General features: G+C 42.6%; 2 protein-coding genes across 2 annotated transcripts; one reads left to right on the top strand and one right to left on the bottom strand.

Moving 5' to 3' along the window:
• Positions 1 to 352: 352 nt before the first annotated feature.
• Positions 353 to 3,707, top strand: znf488 (zinc finger protein 488). The gene is made up of 4 exons (XM_085922287.1): positions 353 to 501; positions 1,057 to 1,276; positions 1,343 to 1,571; positions 1,917 to 3,707. The coding sequence occupies exons 1-4, from the start codon at positions 491 to 493 to the stop codon at positions 2,984 to 2,986; spliced, it is 1,530 nt and encodes a 509-aa protein (XP_085778413.1). The 5' UTR covers positions 353 to 490; the 3' UTR covers positions 2,987 to 3,707.
• A 918-nt stretch (positions 3,708 to 4,625) lies between these two features.
• On the bottom strand, positions 4,626 to 9,970 carry gdf10a (growth differentiation factor 10a). The gene is made up of 4 exons (XM_085922011.1): positions 9,825 to 9,970; positions 9,464 to 9,703; positions 6,447 to 7,561; positions 4,626 to 6,362 (listed from the first exon to the last, which is right to left on the bottom strand). Exons 2-4 carry the CDS (start codon positions 9,678 to 9,680, stop codon positions 6,171 to 6,173), a joined length of 1,524 nt encoding a protein of 507 aa, XP_085778137.1. The 5' UTR covers positions 9,681 to 9,703; positions 9,825 to 9,970; the 3' UTR covers positions 4,626 to 6,170.
• Positions 9,971 to 23,707: the final 13,737 nt, after the last annotated feature.

The raw sequence follows: 23,707 nt of genomic DNA, 5'->3' as shown, positions 1-23,707 counted from the left end.
ATTTGAACTATTTTTTCCCCTCTTCTTTTCATCAAGTAGTCATTTAATTAGTCAAGTAATCCAACATTTCCTAGATCTTTTCAGGATCTTCTTTTGGCACAGATATGATGCACAATACTGTACACCACAACTACAAGCATATTTATGATATGAATATAAAAAAGGCTGAGCATCATTCTATTGCATTTTTTTTTTTTTTATGTCACGGGCTTCACCAGCACATGACTGCTTTCTATTCTTTGGCTACTTGTCTCCTCCCTCTGGAAAGACACGCAAACCAATCAGTAGGTAATTTAGATAAGGGGGTGGGTGGTATTCATGAAATTGCCTGCGCCTTTGCATCTTTGCGCCACGCACCAGTGGGTGTCGTGACTGACACCGATAAGTGGGAGTGGGAGCTTGGAAGGGGAGACAGTGCATCTGAACGCTCGGTCGGATAACTTGCTCATCGTGGGACCGCCAGTTAGGAAGCACATCGTCACAGAACATCATGTCAAGCAGGTGAGACCAAACATCAATTTTGCAATCTTTTATCGGATCTTATCATGAAGAAAGCAAATGACAGTGTGGATTTATTATGATTTTCACAACATGCCAGAATCCTGGCAATTCAAATCATTATTTTATTTTGAGGGAGAACCTGCGATTGAACTTAATGCACGCACAGAAGAGAAGACAGTTGAGGGCAGATGGAGGAAACAAAAGAAGAAACCGAGTGAAACAAACTGAGACAAAGGACCGTAGTCTGGAATCTTAGTCTGCTTTAGCTGTGCCTGCTTGACTCAATTGACACGATTTGCAAAACGAGATGCTTAACGTCGCGTCGTTTCACCATTGCAAGGCTGGACGCCGATGTAAATCACATTATTTCTTATTTTTAGAAAGACATTTGTTTAGTTTGTTATTGACGTCAAATCATTTTGGTGATAATATTGTAGGCGCTTTAATACAAAAATGCCCCCCTTCCCTCCACAAAAAAAAACAAAAAAAAAACACAGATCGTTCTGAACCTGCATTTGAATCTACTAATGTGTGAACCATATTCTTATTTTACAGTTTAACGATGGATCACGCCTTCCTAGCTCGGTCCGTTTGGCCGGGTGACGGTAAATTTGTGCAGCATGCCGCCGAGCTTCACACCAGCGTGGTGGTGACGCGCAGCATCCCTGCGGGGACCAGCTTTGGTCCGTGCGTGCTCCAAAACACATTTTACGACACCATCGCTTTCATTGCACTGAAATCCAGTGACAGACGAGTCAAAGCGTGCGTCTTCAAGGTAAATTGGCTTTGGTCAATTGGTAAACACACTAGGCTTTCCATGCTAAATGGACATTGCCAACAGGTGGACCCAGAAGCCATGCGTAATTCCGCCTTGGTGCTGTCGTGGCTCCGGCTGGTGCAGGCTGCGCGCAACGGAGACGAACAGAACGCGGAGGCCTTTTTGAAAGGAGGTCAACTCTACGTGCGGACCACCAGGGACGTCCACCAGGAAGAGGAACTGCTGGTGTGGTACGACCGGGAGCTGTGTTACCTTCTGGGCTTCACAGAAACCAGCAGAGGTTCCTGTGAAGGTGAGAAAAAAAATGATTCTTAATATTTAGCATTGCCATTTCTCAATGACTCCAACTCAAATATTTTTTTTAAACTCACCAAGCACTTACATCAGAAGATTGGAGCGCTTTAAATGTATCCACACAGGGCTTGAAATGCTAATATATAAATAGAAGAGCCAGTTTTGGAGTCATCCGGTGCTTCCTCAAACATCTCATGCACACATAGACAAGCTCCCTCACTGAAACTCCTTATTTGCCAGCTTTTTCACTAGTCACGGGACTCTGCACTTGTTTTCTTGTTTTGAACTTGTCGATTGGAGAATTTGTTTTGTGTACTTGAACTGTATATTTTTGTGTTTGCAGAGTTCAAATGCGTGAGGTGTGAGCAGGTGTTCAAGAATGAATATCCCTTCCTGGCTCATTGTCGTTTCCTGTGCACCCAAATCTCAAGCCACGTGTGGAGTCGTGACATTCACGATCACAAGCACGTGGAAGTCAAGAGGCAGCGGCGTGTAACAGATTTCCACAACATCGCCAGAGATTTGGAACACAAAAAAAGCGAGGACGATGATGATGCTCCTTCCGGGACTAAACGGAAATACCCGGAAGCTGTTTACCTCAAAGGCAGGAAAACAGTCCTGTTGGAAAAAACGAACATTTCAAATGACGACAACATTACCCAACTGGACAAACTCCAGGATGAGGCTGGAGGAGATGCATCTGACTCACCCGTGAAAACAAAAGTTGACAGAACCAAAGTGGATCATTTGGGATGTAAAAATGCTATTTCTGGAGAGGAGAGGGAAACCAAATTGACTATTACCCATGACAGATTGATGGATTCGGATATAGGAGAGAGTTCCGGTTTACGCTCAAGCACCGGTAGCGCTTTTTCTTTAGTCCACTCCGGCAGTCGAGAACAGAAAAGCGCATTTTGTAAACCTAATAAGAGGATCTCTGAAGGTGAACTGCATCAGGCTAGCCCAACAACGATACATTCAACTGTCCTGGAGGAGATGAGAGAGACCTTCACGCCTAGGACCGTTTCAGGATACAACAACCTGATGGCTCCAAGCATCCTCAGCAATGACGTTCACACGCTGCCTTCCCCCGTCACGCTAAACGCCGCCTTCCATTACGCATCGGAGCACTGGTCAAGAACGGCTCAGGTCCAATCCGCCTCGGCCCTGACGGTCCTCCCGCCCACCTTCACCTCCTTTGGCGTGTCGGTGCAAAACTGGTGCGCCAAGTGCAACCTGTCTTTCCGCATGACCTCTGACCTCGTCTTCCACATGCGCTCCCACCACAAGAAGGAGTTTGCCGCAGAGTCCCAAGTGAGGAGGAGGCGGGAGGAGAAGCTCACCTGTCCTATCTGTCACGAGTACTTCCGAGAACGTCACCATCTGTCCAGACACATGACGTCACACAACTGAGACCTCCCTTGGCAGAAAAAAGATGTATTCTTCTATCTACGGAGATTTCGCTATTTAATAGATTTAGAATCCAGGATTCACAACGAGACTTTGATGTTTAACAGTGAATGTAGATAGCTGTAATAAAATAGCATATGGCCAATACAGCCTTGTCCGCTAGAGGGCGGCAGAGGTACATGGACGCTGACCTCGAAGGCACTTGTCTGTACTTCAGGCCTGTGTGTTGATGGTCTGCTGATGACTTGGTGCCTTAAGGAGCTCAGGATGGAAAATAGATGGGAGATGTAGAGGACAGCTCATGATTGTCACGCATATCTCCAAGCGGTCCTCTTATTATTATTATTATTTATCCTTCTGCTTTGTACATGCAATGTGTGTGTTTGCACCTTTACAAATCTACTTTTGTCAACATGAAATAATGTGTTGATTGTGTGTGTGTGTGTGTGTTTTTAAATACCTCTACATTTTAGTTTTGCATTTGAACAATAAATTATTTATTGTATCTTAAAGAACCTCCGTTAGGAAGAATTGATTAAATTTTTTAAAATATCTTAATTTGTAGTAATTGTTATAATGAGACCACAATTGTTGCACAAGCATAATGAAAAAGTGAACTGAAATCAGGCTGAGCTCTAAATCAGCGTCTTGATACAATTGTCATTCGTCGGCATATCTAAATCAAATCCACATAGGGCCTCAGTCGTATTGTCATATTTTTTTATTTCTTTCTCTTTAATAAAGCAAGCTTTGGAAAAGCGGATATAAATCGGTGCCTCTGTGTCAGGTCAATGAGGCATGAAGGAGGTCTGAAGTTGAAGGGAAAGGCAAACACTCCAGCCTGTTCACTGTGTATTTTAATGTCACTTGTAAAACATAGAACGCATGCTTGGTTGGTCCTCACTGATTTGTTATACCACAACACTGGTAAGTTGATTAACCAGCCATGGAGTTCATTGCCCATTTTGCAAAAAATGTTTACAGTTAAGTTAGACGTTAAAGTGTCCCATCACTGTCAGTACACGGAAGAAAATCCCACAAAGTATTCCCGAAACAGTCCTTTTCTTTTAAGTGTTCTTGCCGTACTAGCCTCGTAATCATACTAATCGTAGACTGGGATTTATTCTATTAAGTGGTCAATCAGCTTTTGTCCTAATTTCTCTAAATTAAGCAACCATGTGAGGAATTAACATTTTAACCCAGACAGAAAATCCCCTGTGGCCTAAAATTGACTTTATTTCTTGTTTCTTGTTTCTCATTTTCAGGAAAACAAATATTTTCTTCTTGGTTTCTGGCTTGGCTCATTTCTTCTTGGCATCCTCGTTGTGGTTTTGTCGACTGGAATTGACCACTGTAAGTACACTCCCGTGACTCCGATTGTGGTTGATGCTGGGTTCATGTTGCAATAGCAAATTGTAGATTCAGACTGTAAAAGGGATCAGTGGGGAAACCAGGGGGAAAAAAAATGAACTCGGATGTAAGTTTGATTTACGGCGACTTGTCATTGCTGTCATCGTTATAATTTAAACACCATTTAACTTTAAAGCTGAAAAATATCTCAAGTTACATTAACACTTGAGTTCATGTACCACAATATTGCAATACAACCATGTTGCAATAATACACTACAATGACCACCGGATAAAATACATCAATTTTTATTCCGGTATATTAAAATACATTTAAAACAACACTGACACAACACCATGTATAGTTAAATCTATACATCATGAAATGACACAAAACACATATTTGCTTTTGTTTTTCTTCCTTATAAAATTAGTACTGGTGCAGTCCCTTAGTATCAGAAATAAATGTACACAGACGTTAGAGTTTTTTTTTTTTAATGGTATTTGCATGGATCTCCTAAAAGTTAATTTTATGTTGTCCAATTTTATATTAAAAACCACAGCAACTCATAATAGACAGTAGACACTGTATAGGAGATTGTTAAAAAAAAAAATTCCATAAAGTGATACACAACAGTAAGAGTTTGTGTTTTGGGATGACAGCAGTTAATGTTGATACGCCCATGCACACTTCCCGAGAGCGCGCTTGACTGCAGTAAACACAAATGTCTGTCCCCAAGTGCTTAGGAAATGTCTTTTGGAGACTAAATCACCATCCACTGTAGGCAAAGGCAAACTTCAAAGCATTCTGTTGTTACAAACAGATGTGAAACTCATTGCCAACTTTTTGTACACCGACGGCAAAGCGACCGCAGTGTAATAATTGTTGAATAATCAAGCGGGTTACCCTCTGTCATTTCATTGTTGCTTTCAGACACCAAGACTCCCTCTTAAAAACACAAATTCTCAAGATTTTTGTTTTTTTTGCAGTCCTTTGAGAAGAACATCCTGTATTTAGGACTGGGCGGGTGCCTGGGTGATTCCTAGGTTTTGAAGTTCAAGGGTCTGACGTCTTAATTAGCGCATGGCGGTTTCCTCCATTAACCCACCACGGCCACATCAGTCACGTTATTTGGTGGACAACAAACGTGGGGGGGTGAAGGCAATAATAGGTCAAGAGGCTTGTGGAGGCTGGGGGAAGGTATCTTGGAGTGGAATCTTCCTGCCTTTGTAGTTGCTTCTTTTTGAACAGTGGTGCCTGCCTACTAGGTTTGTTTAAACAACAACCCCCAACCACAAACCAAGCATAGAACAAAGAATAACACAGATAAAAATGCTTTTTCAAATATATACTAGTGTTGGATTAAATTACTATTTTTATTCTACTTTATAGACAGCTACCTTTGACCTTTTCATAATTTAAACACATATGTACAAAGAAACATCTAAAACAGTAGCTTATAGCCTTATTACTGGAAAAAAAAAAAAGAAGAAGATATTTCTGCTTTCATTGTAATACTTTAAAGGTGTTATGAGAGGGAATGTGCGCAGAAGAATTTCCAGATGCGACTATTGAATATTTTTTCTCTCCATCCAAAATTGGTAGCGTAACGGATGTCTTGAAATAAACTGTACAAAAGTAAACAAGTATAAATAGAGAAATTGCTGTTTAAGTTATCATTATGAACATGACTGGGACAAACTGATTCTTTCCTGAAAATGTTGTCTCCACAGAAAACGTAGAAAGGAGAGAAAGAGCAGAACGACTAAAAGTGATTTTTCATTCTCCGGAAGTCTTTTTTCGTTTCACTTTGCATCAGGCTTGTTCTATCCTCATTTCATCTGCAGGAGCAGGACTGGACAGACATGTCGGGGTACATCTTGAGCACCAGATCCTTGGATTCTTCTCGGTAAAGCACTGCCAGAGGACTCATCCTCTCCGGTACACAGCAAGGCTCCGGAACCCCGGAAATAACCCCGACGGCTCGGACTATGCTTTGGATGGTGGCGTGGTTTGAAGGTCTCACCACCTGGCGATAGTTAGAGAAGAGGTTGAGGTCACGTGGCTTCCATTGGACCAAATGGGACAAGGTAAGCTGGAATCTGTGTCTTACCTTGGGCATTGGGAATCCACATGTGCCTGAGCAGTAGTAGGCGTCAAAAGCCTTGGGTGCGATGATCCACTCGCTCCATCCGATGTCTGCGAAATCCACCCGGAGGTTCTTTCTGGAGCAGCCGTGGTCCCGAGTGTCCGCCCACTGTTTTCTTCTGGCCTTGCGCATGGTCTCATCATCAAAATTCAAAAGAGGTGAGCGGGAGTCATGAGCACTCGCCTTATTGTGCTTCCTTACATCCTTCACCTCATGTTTCTGCGCTTGTCTTTGACTATCCACCTCTTTGTATCTTCTCACAGATGAGGCTTCAAACTTAGACCCGTCTGATGTTCTTTGCGTCGATTCGTCTTTTTCATGTCCACCTCTACTTTGCTTGCCCCCTTCCTCGTGGCTTTTCCGTTTCTTTTCCTGCTTCCCAGCCTTCGGTTTGGCTTTGAGGGCCGGATACCATGAGCTCTCCCAAAGGTCGTCCTTCCTGTATCCATCGGTTCTGTAGTCAACCTCGGGCAGCTCATTGTTCCGGATGGAGTCTGGGAGAGACGTTGCTTCCCTCCTCACACGTCCTTTCAACTGTGGTGAGAAATTGGGTCCGTACAAGAGGTCGGGGGACCGCGAGGGCTCGTCGCTTTTGGAAAACGGGTCGTATCTCTGAAGACTTGGGTACACACTGTTAGGTTCTACCAAGGCTAGGTCATCTGCGTAGACTAACAGGTAGGCCCCGCCTGAGTCCTCTGCTTTGTAATGCTGCCCTAAGTCCAACTCCACTGACACCAGGCGGTGACCCTTATCCCTCGCCTCCTGTATGACCTGGGTCACGTCTTTCATCTGCCACACCCCTCTCCTGTTGGGGTGGAAGGTCACATTACCTAGGAACGACCCGGATGACCCAGAACTGACTCCCGACCCCGAGGAGACAGCGCGAAGGAGCAGGCTGACAAGTGGAGAGGGCTGCGTGCCCGAGGACCGGCAGGATGCGCTCTTGAAGCGTTTGCAGATCCACGTTTTTTGGGGAGAGAGCCGTCCTAGCAGGAAGTGGAATGTGGCTGACAGGATGACCTCAGAGTCCTGCAGGGTTGTGAGGTTTAGATGGTAGACTGTCCTGAGGTCAGAGGGCACTGCAAAGACAATCCATCAATCAGTACGCATGTCACTGTCATCGCTTCCCATTTCCAAACTTGGCCGAGTCACTTTTTTGTTACATTGTGACTTCCTTTTTGGAACTGCCTGTTCCGCGCAGGCCACAAAAAGGTAGATGACAGCTCATGCGCGGCCAAAGTTTGTTATGAAGCCTTACCAAATGTTCTTTTTTTTTTTTTTATACTGGCAAAAGTTGATTACGCCACATTTTGATAATTTATCTAAAAATAAACAGTATCGCACAAGAACACATTGTTTTTCAACAGACAGGTGCTTCCATGTTTTTAACGTGGCCATATCAGCCAATATTTGTTTCCATCAGTCTTGAAAGTTGATTTTGGACAAGTTCGCTGTGATAGTTAATTTATGTTGATAAAAATCTTTTCCAAAATAGGAATGGAATGGTTGCCCCGCAACAAAACCTCATTTGAACTTCAATTTAGACTGTAAAAGTTGATAAAGTCATGCCAAAACACATAGACGAGATGTATTAATGGATAACAAATTGGACTTCACACACGGTGAATTAAAAACGTTCCCTTAAAATCCTGCTCTGCCGGGTTGTGCCTGCAGAAGCCGCCCTTGTAAGAGGAACCAGACTCTGGGGGATGTGGGTGGCAGTTGAGGAGCTTGCTCTCCAGATTCATGATGAACATTAACTTCAACAGCAGACTTATTGTTCATTGTGTAAGAGTTCAACGGAAGTATGGACTGACTCAGGAGATATACATTACCTCAGATTTAGCCTGCATATGGAAATGCTTACCTCAAGCTTCGCTCTAAGCTTTTTTTTTTTTTTTAATACAGCCTGCACCCTCTGCCCATGCAGGCACGGCGACACAATCGACTGTTTTAACAGCTCTTTCATTGTTGTGAGAAGTCCCTCACATCTCTCCTTAGATTACACCAGGCCATCGCAGTCAAAATACGCGCCTGTTATGTTACGCTATGTGAGAAGTACATGGGATATAAAATGAGTTATAAAAACAGCATCAAACGTGCTGTGACTAAGCTGGCTCCGCTACGTGAAGTCACACATGTCCTGGAGCCACAACACAAACACAGAATCCATGACAATGACACTCTGAGGCGCCACTCTGCGGTCCAAGCAGACACCAAGTCGGGCATGGCTCGCGGGGGTATCACAGGCATTTTTTTTTTTTTTATCTGTGGATAATGGATCGGACCCTCAGTAGAGAGGAGGCAGCTGCCGCAGCATCATTTTAATGCATTCTCAGACTGTTCCAAAACATTCACACCTATTTAGAGCGCTTGGCTGAGTCAGGGAGCCCTTAGGGACATTTAAATCAATGAGCTAATAATACAACATTAACCCCCCAAAAAAATTGTGGTATAATTCTAACAATACTTTTTTATTTTTTATTTTTAACAGTGGTTTGGAATGCTATTGCACCATTCTCTTTTCACCTCATTTTTCACGACTGGAAACTAAAGCCACAATAATAAACACAATGCAATGTTAATTCCTTTGGCTATGTTTTGGGTTTATCGAGCACGTTTTGTTAGGTCAGTGGCGGCACGGTGTCTGCGGTGAGAGGTTCGAATCTGGGCTCTGGCCTTCTTGTATGGATTAGTTTCAAATTGTCAAGTTGTCCGAGTGTGTTATTGAGTGTCGAACAGTATGTGCCCTGCGATCGGGAGGCGACCAATCCAGGTTGGACCCAGGTGAGGCTCCAGCTCACCTCTGACCCTAATAAAGATTAGTGGTATAGAAAATGGATGGAAGGCAAATGGCTCTTAGATATAGTGTATTTTAATAACAAGTTGGCACAGTGACAATTAGAAGTAAATAAAAATAGAATGGAATTATTTACTTGATTTTTTATTTCTTTTCCTGAAATTCGTTCCATTTCACTCACCTTGGCTTGCTCTGAAGCTCCTGGCCGTGTTGCCCTCTTTAAGACGCTGCTCCTTGTTGCATCTCTCATGCAATTTGGACATATGTTGGAGGAGCACATCCTGGTTCAGTTCACCTGAGGAGGGCGGCCGAGGTAAACTTGCTCCTTGCACGATCCGAACCGACGCCACAACTAGGAAACACTTCAACACGAACCGGTGCAGGTGCGCGGAGAACATCGTCGTACCTGTCCTTCAAAGTCCTGCAACAACGAGTGCGCAAATCCAGGAGTGAGATCGTGAAAATAAAGTTCAAAAAGTCAACTCCTATGGTGAGTCAAGACAATATCGTGCGTTAAAGTTCCAAGCTGTCCTCTCACGTACTTCTGATCGAACCTCCACGTACACGCCGAATGTGTGAAACTGGTCCAAGAGTTCAGGCAGCTTCATTTATTTCCAAGTGCGCGCGCGCGCACGCGTGTGTGTGGTTTGCCGAGTTGCTGACGTACACTCCAGTGGGGCCAAAGAGCTTCTCTGTGCAACCAGCAGTGGAGGTCATGATGCTGACACCCCGCCCCCCTTTTCTCCTCTTTTTCACATCATGATGATGTGTTCTACTCTAGTGCACTCACAAATATAGCACAATTTGCGCACATTTATTTTGCAGCGCTCAAACAAAGCCACTTTTGAATCTTTTTTCCCCAAAAAAATATATTTGGCAATTCCAACTCAACATTTCCAGCTCTCCCCTTATTATTTCCAGTAAAAGCTTTTGACAGTCTGTAGTCACACATAATTAGCATTGAAATGCCTATAATAATAGTGGCGCTAACCACCCAAGGGCTATTGCTCTTAAAAGTCATCATTTGGTGTGAATCTGTGGTTTATTATGCACAACTGTGGTGGGATTACTTTCTTTATAAGATTGCATCTTTTAAACCTGACCACATCCTAGTCCTTTTTTTTTTTTTTAATTTGTGTGCCTATAATTTATTTTCAGTTTCTGGAAGACTATAACGACAATGCTTGTTTTGTGGAAGCGGTGGTCTCCAGCAGAGTGGTTGTAACTAGCCGGGCCTCTCGGGTCACTCTCCGTCACCACCGCATATGCGAGGCACACACACAAAGTAGCACTTTTCTGGCCCCTAAGTATGTGAATGTGTGCATTTGTAAGACACTGGAGTTATGTTTGTAGTGTGACAGGAACACAAACAGCATGGATGCTGCCAATGATTGATGACTACTGGTGGTTACTTCAATTTTTATGATATACTACCACCCTCTCAAACTTAAATTTGAATTTTGGAGTTTTTTTTTTTTGGAAGTACGTAGCTATGCAACGAAATTCCGGAAAGAAATATGTAGCACTAATGTGCAAGGAGCCAAAAATAATACAAAGAAAGCATCAAAAAAAGAAGCCTCAAGTTCTTGAGTCTTGCAGCCATCAAGAGTCAGATCAAGTACGATAATGACACCATGATTATTGTTTGACCTCTAACTCTGAATATGTAGGGCAGTCCAAGATTAACTCTGGGCGTAATCTATTCAAGATTATTGCTCTCTGCTGTGTGAGCAGCTGACACAAGCGTGCTGAACCCTGACCTCAACCTCACACAACACATTTGGGATGAACTAAAATAACGTCTTTAAAACAGATTCACAAATAAGTGGATAAAAATCCCCCACAGACACACAAAAAAATCTTCCCAGGAAAGACTGGATCATTTCTTCTATGTTCACATCATCTGGGTTGCTGGTTGAGTAATACAGCACCAGACATGAGGCTTAGACAGAAGATAATCCTTTATTTTGATGATGACTTGTGGCCCACAAAATCTAGCATTCATGAGATGTGAGTGCTTGTTGCTTCCCGCTGATTCACAATTCAGCGATGAAGTGTGAGTCCGGTTGTATCCGACCACTCAGACTGTGTTTTTGGACTGTGGCGTGTTACAGCTTGTCCAACACGAGGGTCTCCTCGTTGGGCCGTCCAAGTCAAACAGGACTTGCTTTCTGCTCTCTGCAGGGGTATGGAAGTTTCTAGGAATGTTGTTGAAGCGATCATTTGAAAGTGTAAATCATGGCAAGAGAAGAAGAATATTGTAGAAGGGTCGCATAATACAATTATACTGGGAAATAATGAACGTGATCATTCTCTTCACATAATGTATGTCTTAATAATGGCATATGATATCACATATGTATGGTCATTTGAGCAGTTCCATTTTGATATTATTTGATCATACTCCTTGCTAATCAAATTAATCTGGTTTCCTGTTTTGGGGGATTGATGGTCCTTTTTGAAAGTGACTTGAATTATTTACAGTGTGGATTCCTTTGCTTGTGGGCAATTGTGAAGTTCAACCCATCACAGTTACAGGATTTAATAACTTGAAGTGAAGCGTACGGCTTCCAGACCATTGGTGGGTGGTCTGCAAGAAACCCCAAGAGGTCTGTTAGAAACATGCATTTTGTAGTTCAAACATCCAAATACTATATAAGCATTTTTTGGGGGATTTTAGTATTGTTAACTTAAATTTTCTGTATCTTGATTTTTTTGTTTAAATACTGCTTTAGGGCATATGACGTGGAATTTTATGACTTCTTTGAATTTAACATGTAAGGCCAAATGTTGTGTTTTCTGTCCATGTGGGGTGTATTGCAGGAAAACTAGATTTTTTAAATTTTTTATCCGAGGGTTTTGTGCATGCACTTTTTCCCAATTTTATAGGGTTGACTTTTTCCTCATGATTTCCCACCTCGCTGTCTGTCTAGTAATGCATATCACAAAGCCAGCAATCAAAATGCAAAGATCTTGTAAATTATTAACATTTACAAGTGAACACTTCTACTTTTTTTTCCCATTCAACTAGTTTTGTGGTAATGAAAAACCAGGAAGCAAACCTCACGGCTGTCATCCCCTCACTTTTAAACGTGAGCAAAAGGGCAAAAAGTGTGTTTGCATGAGTGTTGACAATATGGAGACTGTAGTTATGGTGGTGATGGTGGTGGTAGTAACTCTGTGACCCATTCACATGGTTAATAAAACATTCATAGAAGCAGAGGAATGTTATGGTTTGTGTGTACGTGTGTGTGCATAGCAGGAGAATGTGTGTGTGTTCTTCTGACTGTGATGTTGGGCCTCCTGCAGTGACCCCACGGAGTGCACCATTCTGTTAGCAAACAAAGGGTCGGCTGTTCCCCCCTACTCCAACCGTGGACTGTTCCAACGCCGCCGACCGCTCACCGCCGAGCTAACCAAATATTTCTCTTCCTGCTCGGAATTTGTCTCAATAAATAGGTTTATGTTTTGGCGTTTTCTTTCTCCTTCGGCTCTTTTCAACTGAGCGCTCCCGAACACTCAGGTGGCCCCCTAATCTCAGGACGTGGCGCCTTTTTGAACTGGGACGAGAGCCGCGACATCCTGACTTTTGTGTGGAATAACATCCCAAAGTAAACTTTCTCTGGGAGTATTATTTCATCTTTCATTGACACTTTGCTGATTCCAATTCATTTTTCTTCACTTGCACTTTTCAAGGCTTTTGGAAAAATATAGAGATGCATTGTGCAGGGATACACTTCTTTTTTTTTTTAGCGCTACTCAAATCATTAGCCGGACTGATTAGTGATTAAGAAAAATAAATACAAGATATAAACAAGCGTGGATGGATATGCATGCTCAATCTGCAAAACTAATGATCGTTCATACAACTTTAGAGGATTATTTAACTCGCGAAATTCATCAAATTCCCAAATGACTGTATATAGAAGTCACATGCTCCAGTCGTGAGTGGTGATCAACAACAAGGAGTCCATGCACTAAGCAAGTGTGTCGTGTTTACAGGCGTGATGTGAGAAATGACTGCCGGTGTTGTGTTTACTCTGACGCCCGTGATATTCATTACCGGCTGAGCTGTGTGCTGCCACTTCCTGAACATGTCCCACAGGCCCCGTGACCTCTTCGTACGGGGGCTGCCCTTAAACCCCATTGAGCTTGGGCCAGGATGGAGGAAATTACTCTGCCAGATTGATTGGCTAAATCCTTTAATTATGCCGCTTTCACAATGCCGATTGTGCCTTTGCTGGTTGTCAAACAATATTATCAAAGGGTCAAGCCGCTTGACAAAGCGACCTCGTGTTTTATTGTTTTGATTAATGTGAAGCCTGAGGGTTTTGTTTGTGAGAGGGAATTGCTAAGGTTTCAAACTCAAAAGGCACAAAGGATGGAGTGATTTAACGAGAAAACGATTTGACACTTCAGACTTGACTTTTCTCGTATTTTACATGTGGAAGTCTGACAAGGGAGAAACGTGTCATTTTTTCAGCGCAATGTGCTAATTCTATCTTGTTTTAAGAAAACGTAATATGCCCACCCACATTTAGTACAATATCCTGCTGAGATTTTCACGACGTTTGTTTCTGTTGGGCCGACTCATACAGGCTCATTGAAAATAGCTTTCCCAGATGAGACAGCAGATATGTAATATGAATTGGGAATATGATGGGAGGGTCTGAAATTCTGATACTTGAAGGACTGGCTCTTTTGCTCTCGTTTGCTTCTGTCTCTGTCATTTAGAGAGGCAGCGTGTGAATTTAGCCTCCGAGCAAAGTCATAATTGTAATATTTAATTCCCTTGTTTATTGGGGGGGTGGGGGGGGCTCAGCCCTCCTGTCGTTCCGCGGCCTCTAATTGGACGTGACCATTGCCGTGGTGAAGTCATAGTTATGGGCTTCAGTCTGTACAAAGCTTGCGAGTGACTGAGTGACTGAGTAATTGAAGGTCAGGAAATTAGAGATTGAAAAGAAACATTTTTCAATATTTCCGAGTCTTGTTGAATCAGTTTGATATTTCTTGATTCTGGCAATCGCTGTCACAAAAGCAAACATTTCCATCCACTGAGTTTAAATGAGATCTGTTTTTTCTGGCAGGGTTGCCTACAGACTAAATGTACAGTATGAAAGATTGGCGGTGTCCATTGTTAACCTGAAGAAAAGGTTGCGGACCGCTAAATGTCAGAGCAGCGACTATTCTCACTGAATGGCCATTTATTGAAAATTTTCTGAGAGAACATACAGTGTCTCAGAAATAGTGGCAGTCCATAACGTAGCCCGAATTCATACTGTAGCATCGTAAATGATCAATTTGAAAACACAGACTTGATGTCATACTTGGCAACTATACGGGAGCAACAATGTGCCATGCAGACCATGTGATTCCTGAGGAACTGGAAAAAGGCAAACTTGTTGAATGTTGAACTGAAACACTCTCGGGGAGCAATAAGCTGATGCCATCATTCTTTCTTCAAAGGTCTGCCCTGGAAAAAGTCATTTGGATCAATTAAGCAATCATTAAAAGAGCACGTGTAAGTGTCAGCGGATCCGATGATCTCATCAACACATCTTTGTTAAGTGCGTGGCCCCACGTTAGGGAGATAGATTTGTAAAGGCCCAGTAGATTGGGTGGTGAAAGTGTCACGGGTGAGACATGTGGCACACGCCACAGGATGTCTGCTCACACCCAGATGTCTCGTGTGCCACACACATCTGATTGTTCCACAGCCACGAGGCCTTCAAATGGAACTCCAAAAATCCTGTGCGGTGAATCCCGGCTCCACAGAGGATCCGCAACCCCGGGGTAGCTAATGCTGAATGACAGGCAGACGCTGATCAAAGCTACTTCTGGAAGCTCTCCTGTCAACGTTTGGAAGGGGACAGAGTGGGCTTGATAAGTGAAGAGACAAGAGCAGTATGCCCGGTCTGGACCCGGGCCAAGGATCAAGGATCAGACAGCATGACGGGACTTTATTAGCTTCAGCACAGACAATACACCCACCACGGTGGACCTCCGCTATTGCCAGATTATCTCATCTCTCTTTATATGCGAGTGACACAGAGCCACAACCCGCTGGAGTTAGGAGGTGATTAGATGCTTGGATAATAAACGTTTGAGTCGGACTCAAAGTTCGAACCGAAATCTCAACTTTGAATGAACTCGTCAATCAAACAGGAGGTGCTCATCAGTTTGTTCACCTTTTTCTAGATATTCAAAGTAGGCAATAGAGTTGCATTAATTACTGTGCGTTGAAATTCAAGATTTCATCGTGTATATCTATGAAGTCTGTTCAAAAGTGAGATAAAAAAATAAAACAGCTGAGTAAGCAGTTTTGCAGATGTGCCAACTATTAGTCTGCCAAGTATACTTCAACCATGTTAGTATGATTTATTGTGTCAGGGTAGTCATCTTTACTTCAAACTTCATAAATGCAAAAGATACTTCTCTAAGTTGTTACTTTGTAAATGATAAATCTCCAGAAAATATGTATAATAACGTGCCTTTAAGAAAGAAAGAAAGAAGAATCTCAAAGGATATTCCAGAACGAATTCTGACTTTGCTTTAAACATGAAGTGAAATGAACACATGCAAAGAACATAGTGTATTTTTCCCCCTTGTTAGCCATGCTGACTGAAGCCAAGAAAAACTACATTGCCACCTTTCTCCATACATAGAGGAAATGAAAAAGAAGAAAAAACAAAAAAATTCTACTTTAAATCCGTTTGCTGTTCTGACCTCCTTGAGAAGTTTTAGACATATTTGTTAAGGCAGGACAATGTTGGTCTTCACCTTAAAGACTGATCAAAACACACATTGAGGGCCAAGTTGCTCCGGGGTGTTTACAACCTTAATAGCCAAGTTCTGTCTTGCTTCGGTGCTTCCTGTTTGTTTCCACTACAAAGTTGAGGTGAAGTTGAAGGAAGTGCTTGCTGACCTCTTTGCTCCGTGCCTCGAGGCAGCACCCAACACAGGAGCTTACAAGAGTACGCAACATGACATATGTACTGTATATGTGTTTTCAATAATTACTTACTTACTTACTACTACTACTGCTAATAATAATAATAATAATAATAATAATAATTCCAATTTTTAAAATTTGTAACAAAATGTAATGGGTTGTTTTGTGCCATCCTTCCATAAATTCTTTTGGAAATTTAGCAACAAGCTTTGTGGACTTTGTGGATATTTGGAGCATGAGGCAAAGAAGAAGCCATTAAAATTGGGTGTGGATATGGATAAAGGTGCGGATCCCTGTTTTTTAAATTTGTTGAAAATATTGCTGTCATTTCTTTTGGGCATTTGTCAAACGATTTGTAATGCCCCCTGCTTTCTATTCATAGGATTGGAGCAAAACAGTTTTGACTACAACTGTTTGAATTTATGACCATGCTCAGACATTTTGATGAACATGTTTATAAACAGTTTAATGATTTACTGTGGTGTTGAACGCCATTGCATCATCCTAGGTTGTATTCCTAATCTTATTTATTTCTGAATCTTATAAACATACTTTCTTAGTGATGGATACTAAAAGTAATCACAAGCAACTAAGATTCATTTGTGCATTTTTATCTTGGAACAAATAATGACTGTTCTTGTAGTTGGGGGGGTCATGGGCCAACATGGTTCCATTTAGTGCGTAAACAGGAAACAAAATCATTTCTCAAAGATGTAAAGCGGTGGTTGAAAAAGCCCTTGACCTCTCAGAGCTCCCTCTCTCTTCATCTGTAGGTAAAAGCAATCCAATATCCTGCTTTCCATCTCTCATCATATCTCAATATATCATTTTGATTTGTGTTTGTATAATTATTTCCCTTCTTTATGTAGTTCAGCGTTCTAATATTGCATTTGATCTGGAGCTCTTCAAACGTATGCCCATAAATCTTGAAATGCAAATCACAGACCCCGAGGATTGCTGTGGTGCCTTGAGGTCTGAGCATACTTTTGATGGGGTGAGATTCAAAAGCACAATCACGCTTTGGAGGAATGAAAAGTGAAACCATCGCCGAGCGGGATCTTCTCTGAAGTGCTTCCGCATGGCTCCTGAGTCCAAAAAGACCCGCCATTGCGTTGCCCTATTGGCCACTGTACGTTCTCCACTCCATCCCCTATGTGTTACAATCTTCCTAAAGCCACCTCATTAAATCTGCCCCGACTGTCTGGACTGAACCCGATAGCGGTTTAATTTCAAGCTCTGCGTGAAACAATCAAACTTTTGTCTGTCATGTTGAACCCCCCACAAGCTCGTTCCTAGTATAGCTGTAAGAGTCTGCTCGAACAGCATGAAAACACATGTAGCAAGTTGCCGGAGCAGCCTTTTGGTCTGACCACAACAGTCGACTTTGGGAAAATGTGGGCAAAAACCCACATGACACCAGAATGTGTTTGGTTGTTCAACATTTGATTTGACCCGAGGTGCAAATGTCTCAATGTGTGTGTCCTACATACTCTTTCATCCTACATGTTGTAGTCAATTGAACCTCTGTGTTTTATTATTGCTCCGTTTGGGTCAATCAGCTAGTTTATTATGTTTATTAATATACAGTGATGATATGAGCCGAAGAGGCCGGCGTTAGCATCGTTTGGTCTAAGGCCAGAGGTCCCCCCCCCCCTCCACTCGTGGCACTCGACCAGCCGAAAGAAATCATCCGATTGTTTTTGTACATTGCACCATTGCTAAATATCTCTTGCTGTCAGTCTGGCCGCAAACTCTTTTCAAGCAGCTTGCGGCATTCTGTTATGATTTTGAAACATCGCATGGGTTTATGATGCTTCTTTCTTCTAAAACCTAAAGAGGAAGGAAGTGGATGGCGGTAGATGACAGCTGACTGAAGCAACGCTGTTGGGGGTTCTGATGATTTTTGGAACGCTTGGATGGGAGGTGGTGACTCATCCACCCCCCTTGTCATCTTTTCCAGCTGGGCCTCAGTCCTGAGGAGGTTTTAAAGAACATCATAAGATAGAAGAAGAAAATGAGTAAGAGTGACTTCAAAATCCACATCTTATAACTTGTTTCTTTGCTCGAGAACTCGTTTGTGGGGGATCCTTTGAGTTCCCAGTGGTGCCCTTTGAAGCAACCGTGCCCGGTTTTTGGGCTTTACTGCAGCTCTCCCATGGTCCACAATTAATTTGGATTCCCGAAACCCCACTTCTCTGTGTTTTATGTTCTTTTTATTCTCTTCTGGGGAGTTACTACTGATCCGAGGAGCTTTATCAGTCTTGCTTGCCTGAAGGGTGATAAAAAAAAGAAAAAGAAAAAGTGCAGTGTTAGACATGTTGATTTATTTCAAGTCCTGCTTCTCTTTCTGCTTCATGGGTCATCAGAGCAGGGGGGGGAGTTGATAAACCCCTCCAAAAATTCAGTTTCTCCCAGTGGCCGCTCTCACCAGCTGGCAGTCTTGGACTCGGGGAAGAAACGGGCTTTGTGATGGAGGGTGGCCTGCTGAGCCCACTCTAAACACACCCACAGGGCTTCAGGAGAGTGGAGCTGGGAAAAGAGAGGTCGGAGAGAAAACAGAGGCCTCAAAACAGCAGCCAGTGACCCCGGCCTGATGCAAACACTTTTGCTTTATTGTACTGACACCATCAAGGGGGAGAAATATCCCAGTCGCAAGCTTTGATGGTCCAAAGCGGGATATTCTCTGGAAATAATATAAACTAGAATTAATAGAGCGGATCTCCACCAACGGTGAATTATTTTGAAAAGTGGGGCAAAATCGACTAGGTTTTTTAGTTTCCACAATCAGCAGTTAATATTCCCTGTTTTATCCTTCAAAGAATTTCCGTCCAAACAAGGCTACATCTTTTCATCTTGAATGTTTACCAGGGTCTTAAATCACAATATACAGTATATTGTCTATCAGTCCCAAATTATTGCCAGGCTCTTCCCCGAATGTCAGTCCAGGATTGTTTTAGCGCAGCAATCACCCGTTATAGTCAAAAAGAATCTTGCCGTTTGCCTAATTACCTATGACATCAACTACCGAATGATCCATGATATTCCATGACACGCTTTATTCCTGCCGGTCAAGATCAGAGGCGATTTGAGTGACATAATGGAAACTATTAGTTCTGCTTCAACCTCACTGTACTTCTCTTCAAAATTAGAACAAATATAAGATTCCTTGAAATTCTTATGTTAGAGGAGAAGAAACATCCCCACATTCCCCCTAAGCATTATTTTTTTTTTTTCAAGCCTCCCTCATTAAAAGGCTTCCTCATTTAAGTTTCCAGCCTGCGTGCACTCTAGGGTTTGAGCTAGTAAACAACAGAAAGGTCTAAATCAGTGGGAAAAAATGTCTCGTGGCGTCATGTGCCATTCATCCTTGCCCAGACATTTTACAATATTATCAACCTGAGGCCGCAAACACAACAATAATAAAGTGGGGGTATATATGTATATATATTTTTAATACATTGACAATGCGACTTTAGGTGCACTTTATATATGAAAGTCAAATTGAAGCTGAATCAAGTTTGACTTTTTTGCTCTCCCCGTGGTTTGTTTTCTTGACCCAATGCAGTCTATAGATGGAAATTTCCCAAAATAGACATGTGTACAGACAATGACTCATCATTCTATCATTGGGTCCTCCAAAGGGTGGAGAATGAGTAGTAAATCCCATTTTTCGGGGATTGGAATGGTCTGGGATTTTATGATCATCCAGAATGACCTCAATCATCATTCTTCCATTATGGCGTGATGAATGTTTCTCTTTAGTTCCGGCCTTTGTGCAAAAACTCTGTTCCGTCATTTTATTGCATTTGTTGGCTATTGTATTTGTCACGTTTTGCCACTGTTTCATCCTCCAATTACCACTGAATAGTTGGGCATAGGTCTGGATTTTATAGATTTCATGCCCAAAGTTGATGCAGGTTTTTTTTTTCCCCCTTTTTTATTTCCTGATTCTTTCGACTTGAATTCTCAATCATGAACCGGATCAGATGTCAACCACTAGGCAGTAAAAGTGATCGTATGCATACAGCACATGCTGACGTCTATCATAGTTGAATTAACCCAAATATGTTGACTCTATGCGAAGAGCTCACCTCTCCTCGCCTCTTCTATTTGCCATTGTCACCTCGCGGCCAACTTCCCTGAGCTCTGCATGCGAACGTGTCACTGTCTATTAGCCAGGACCCGAGCGAGTGCATATGTTGGACGGAGGCTGTTGAGGAAAGCCCAGGTGAGGCGTTTTCTCACGGTATCCCTCCTGCACGTGCCGCCAGCTCATTAGACTTTCCAGCTCTCCACATCGGCACACACACATTCCTGCTCAAGCCATCGAACACCGAGGCGCCAAACTATACAAGACCCTTTTGTGAAAACAGGGCAATAATGTTCTCTAATGTCCTCAGTGTCAGTATGTTGGCATGTATGCACAATCAAAAGGCAATTTAAGAACGCTTTCATCCAAAACTTAGCTGGAGCATTGTTTGAAAGCAAAATGGAAAAAGTTGATGCCTCAATAGTAGTTTTAGGATTTAGAAAGGTTGATTGATGCCGTCCAATTTTAACGTCCTGGTTCCACGCTGCGAGTTAAATTGACTGCAATATGGCTTTGTACCTTACCAAGAGCGTGACCGAGTTAATATTTACATTTCAACTGGAAAAAGGAACTTTTCTGCCGGGATTATGAATATCCCCGCATCGTAACGTGACATTTTTAGATGCTTGGGTTTCAAAGGGTACTCAATGGCTAGCAGTGCAAATCCAACTGGCTACAAAAGAAATTTGATTGATCACCTGTGTGGGTGGAATGATGAAGATGATGAATGTGTCACCTTAACTTCTTTGACGTGTGTGGGAAGATGTCAGAAAATAAATTACGGCACAAACACGCATACTATAGAAATGCATTATAAAGTATGAAAAGAAAACAGTCTTCTGAATGCATTTTGGTACAGTTTAATATATGTTAAAGGTCAACTTTGTATTTATATACACATGGACCTTTCATAACAAAAGAGGTGAAATATAATCACGTGTAAAATAATTGGGATCAATTATCATTGCAGCTAATGAATATGTGTGTTTCATTTGTATCTTTGTGTGATAATGAAGATGTGAACAATTTTACACATCAGTAGGAACACATTTGAAACATTGTGACATCAACCACAGACACACTCCTGTGCTATTCACATCTCTATCTTGACTGGTCCGTGCCATGGTCTTGCTGCCCCTGCTTTGTTCCCCAAACAACATCTTGAAAGAAAGCCTCTGATGGGCCTATTTGACATGTATTCTTTGGGGAAGAAAATTTAGACCCCTCAGCCCCTGGCCTTGGCCCTCATCTGCAAAGCAACCTCTGGGCAATGCTGCCACTGTGACTAATGTCCCATAGTCGGGCCTCTGAACCTGTGTATGTGTGTGTGCATGTGTGTGTGCATATGTGTGTGTGTTTGAGTCAGGGAATGAGAGAAAGTGTGACTAATGTCTACAGAATAGTATTTATACATTACGGCACCATTAGTAGTTTTGGCTCCTGGATGGAACAGCAGGGAGTGAGACAAGCATTGTCGTGCTCCCGGTAGCCCCCCCCTCGCACATAACCCCAACACACACACACACACACACACACACACACACACACACACACACACACACTAAATCCCATCTCTCTGCAATCATCCCTACAGCCATGTCAAATTAAGTTGAACCACCGAGTTTCAAAGCAACGTTATGTTGCAAAGCGTATGATATTTCACTGCATTATAAACGCTCAAGTTACTTCTGCAGTTTGGGGGCACTTGTTGACTCAACCGCAAAAGGGATTAGACAAATTTAAATCGAAATCCTCGGGCCTTACCGCTATTGCATCATGCCGCCCTTGACCACATTGTCTTTATGTGAAAGTTAGACCGAGTTATTTTATAACCGTGGAAATTACAGAAATGACCACAAAGCACCTATATAAAGGGATTGTAAAAAAAAAAAAAATCTTAATGCACATGCTGTGTACTTCTAATGTTTCTATACCTTTATAGTCTAAATTGGTGACCACAGCTGTTTACATGAATCAGCACCTACATATGAAGTGCAATCTCTTTTCAGAATGTTTCCAAGTCTAGACAGACCCAGACAAAGAAAATATTACCTTGCAGTCAAGGAAAGGCCTTAATTCATATGTTATTTATATAACACAGAGGAAGTCCCCAGCGGAGTTCCCTAATGGTACCAGCAGATAAACGCTCTACAAACACAGATAAGAGATAATAACTTTTGGAGGCGGGGCAGAATACTGATAACAAGCTCATTTAGTCTTATTGACACCAGAACAAATCGTGACATTTTCCTTGGCAAAGATGATAAAAATCCAAGTGTTGCGTTCAGGATGTTGAGTGAAAGCATCAAGGCTAAGATTTGCCCATCCTTGGAACAAGTGTGTGTGTGTGTATAAGAGAAGCAAGGTGTAAAAGTACCATACCGCTCCAAGATAAACCCTCTCTCCCACGGTTTGACATTTACAGAGGCCTGGAGCGTGGGAGTGTGTGAGGGGGTTGCCCTGCCAGTGGTTGCCCGTGGATGTGTGTGTAGGAGGTTTCCCTTCACCTAGTAGAAAAGCTCCATTGATGTTGGCTCTGACTCCTCGCAAATGCGGACACAAGGTCAGAGGAAACCTCTTGGCCATTTTCCACATCCAAACACTCCAGCGTGTTTGCGTGTTTCCTCGCGTACGGGATTTTCTGGGTGTGACTCATGCATAATTGAAAAGGGAAATCTGTTTTCTTACGGCTGGACTTTTAGGAGAGAAGCGCACGTGGCCCTGTGGAAGCCTTCAAACAGCTCCTCGGCCTCCTTTTCCAGCTGGGCCCTGCCAGCGACCTGTTAGGTCAATAAAATACGACCTTAGGCGGCAGGCATCCGATAAAGTTCCTCACTTTGCACCGTTACAGGCCTACATAGACGTAATTTACGATGGGCTCCAATAAAGAGCACTTTGTGACAGGCGGGCAAATGGACGAGCAGCCCGGCTGCTGAGCCGCCATGTTCAATGTTCATCACGGTGACAATGACCTACTTGACTAGTGCCATTTCATCATTAATGTCAAACAAATCACTGACTGACATTTGGAGAGGAGGAGAAAAAAAAAAAAAAAAGCTTGGTCAATGTTAGTCAGCCATGATAAATAATAAGATGAGCGTGACTCTTCATTGTGTGGTTCTTGGATTTAGAATTTATTCCCTCGCCTAGTGTGCGGCCATCAAACTAACGTCTCAACTCGAATCCGACACAGATTGATGGCGGCCGCGTAAACACTACGACTGAGCGAGCGGGCCAATGTTGAAGTCGGTGACCCGAAGCAAAGGTTCCGTCGGAGGCTGTCCCGGTTTGAGGTCCCTCTGCCTGCCAGAGTCACATTTTAATCACAAGCATAATTTGAATCTACACTAATGAATACAAATGACTCCCAGGACTCCACCAGA

Source organism: Syngnathus leptorhynchus, chromosome 10 (assembly GCF_054491065.1).
Source record: "Syngnathus leptorhynchus isolate UIUO chromosome 10, UIUO_Slep, whole genome shotgun sequence".
NCBI classification, from domain to species: Eukaryota; Metazoa; Chordata; class Actinopteri; order Syngnathiformes; family Syngnathidae; genus Syngnathus; species Syngnathus leptorhynchus.
Note: the sequence above shows the minus strand (reverse complement) of the source record. Positions and strands in the feature narration are given on the sequence as shown.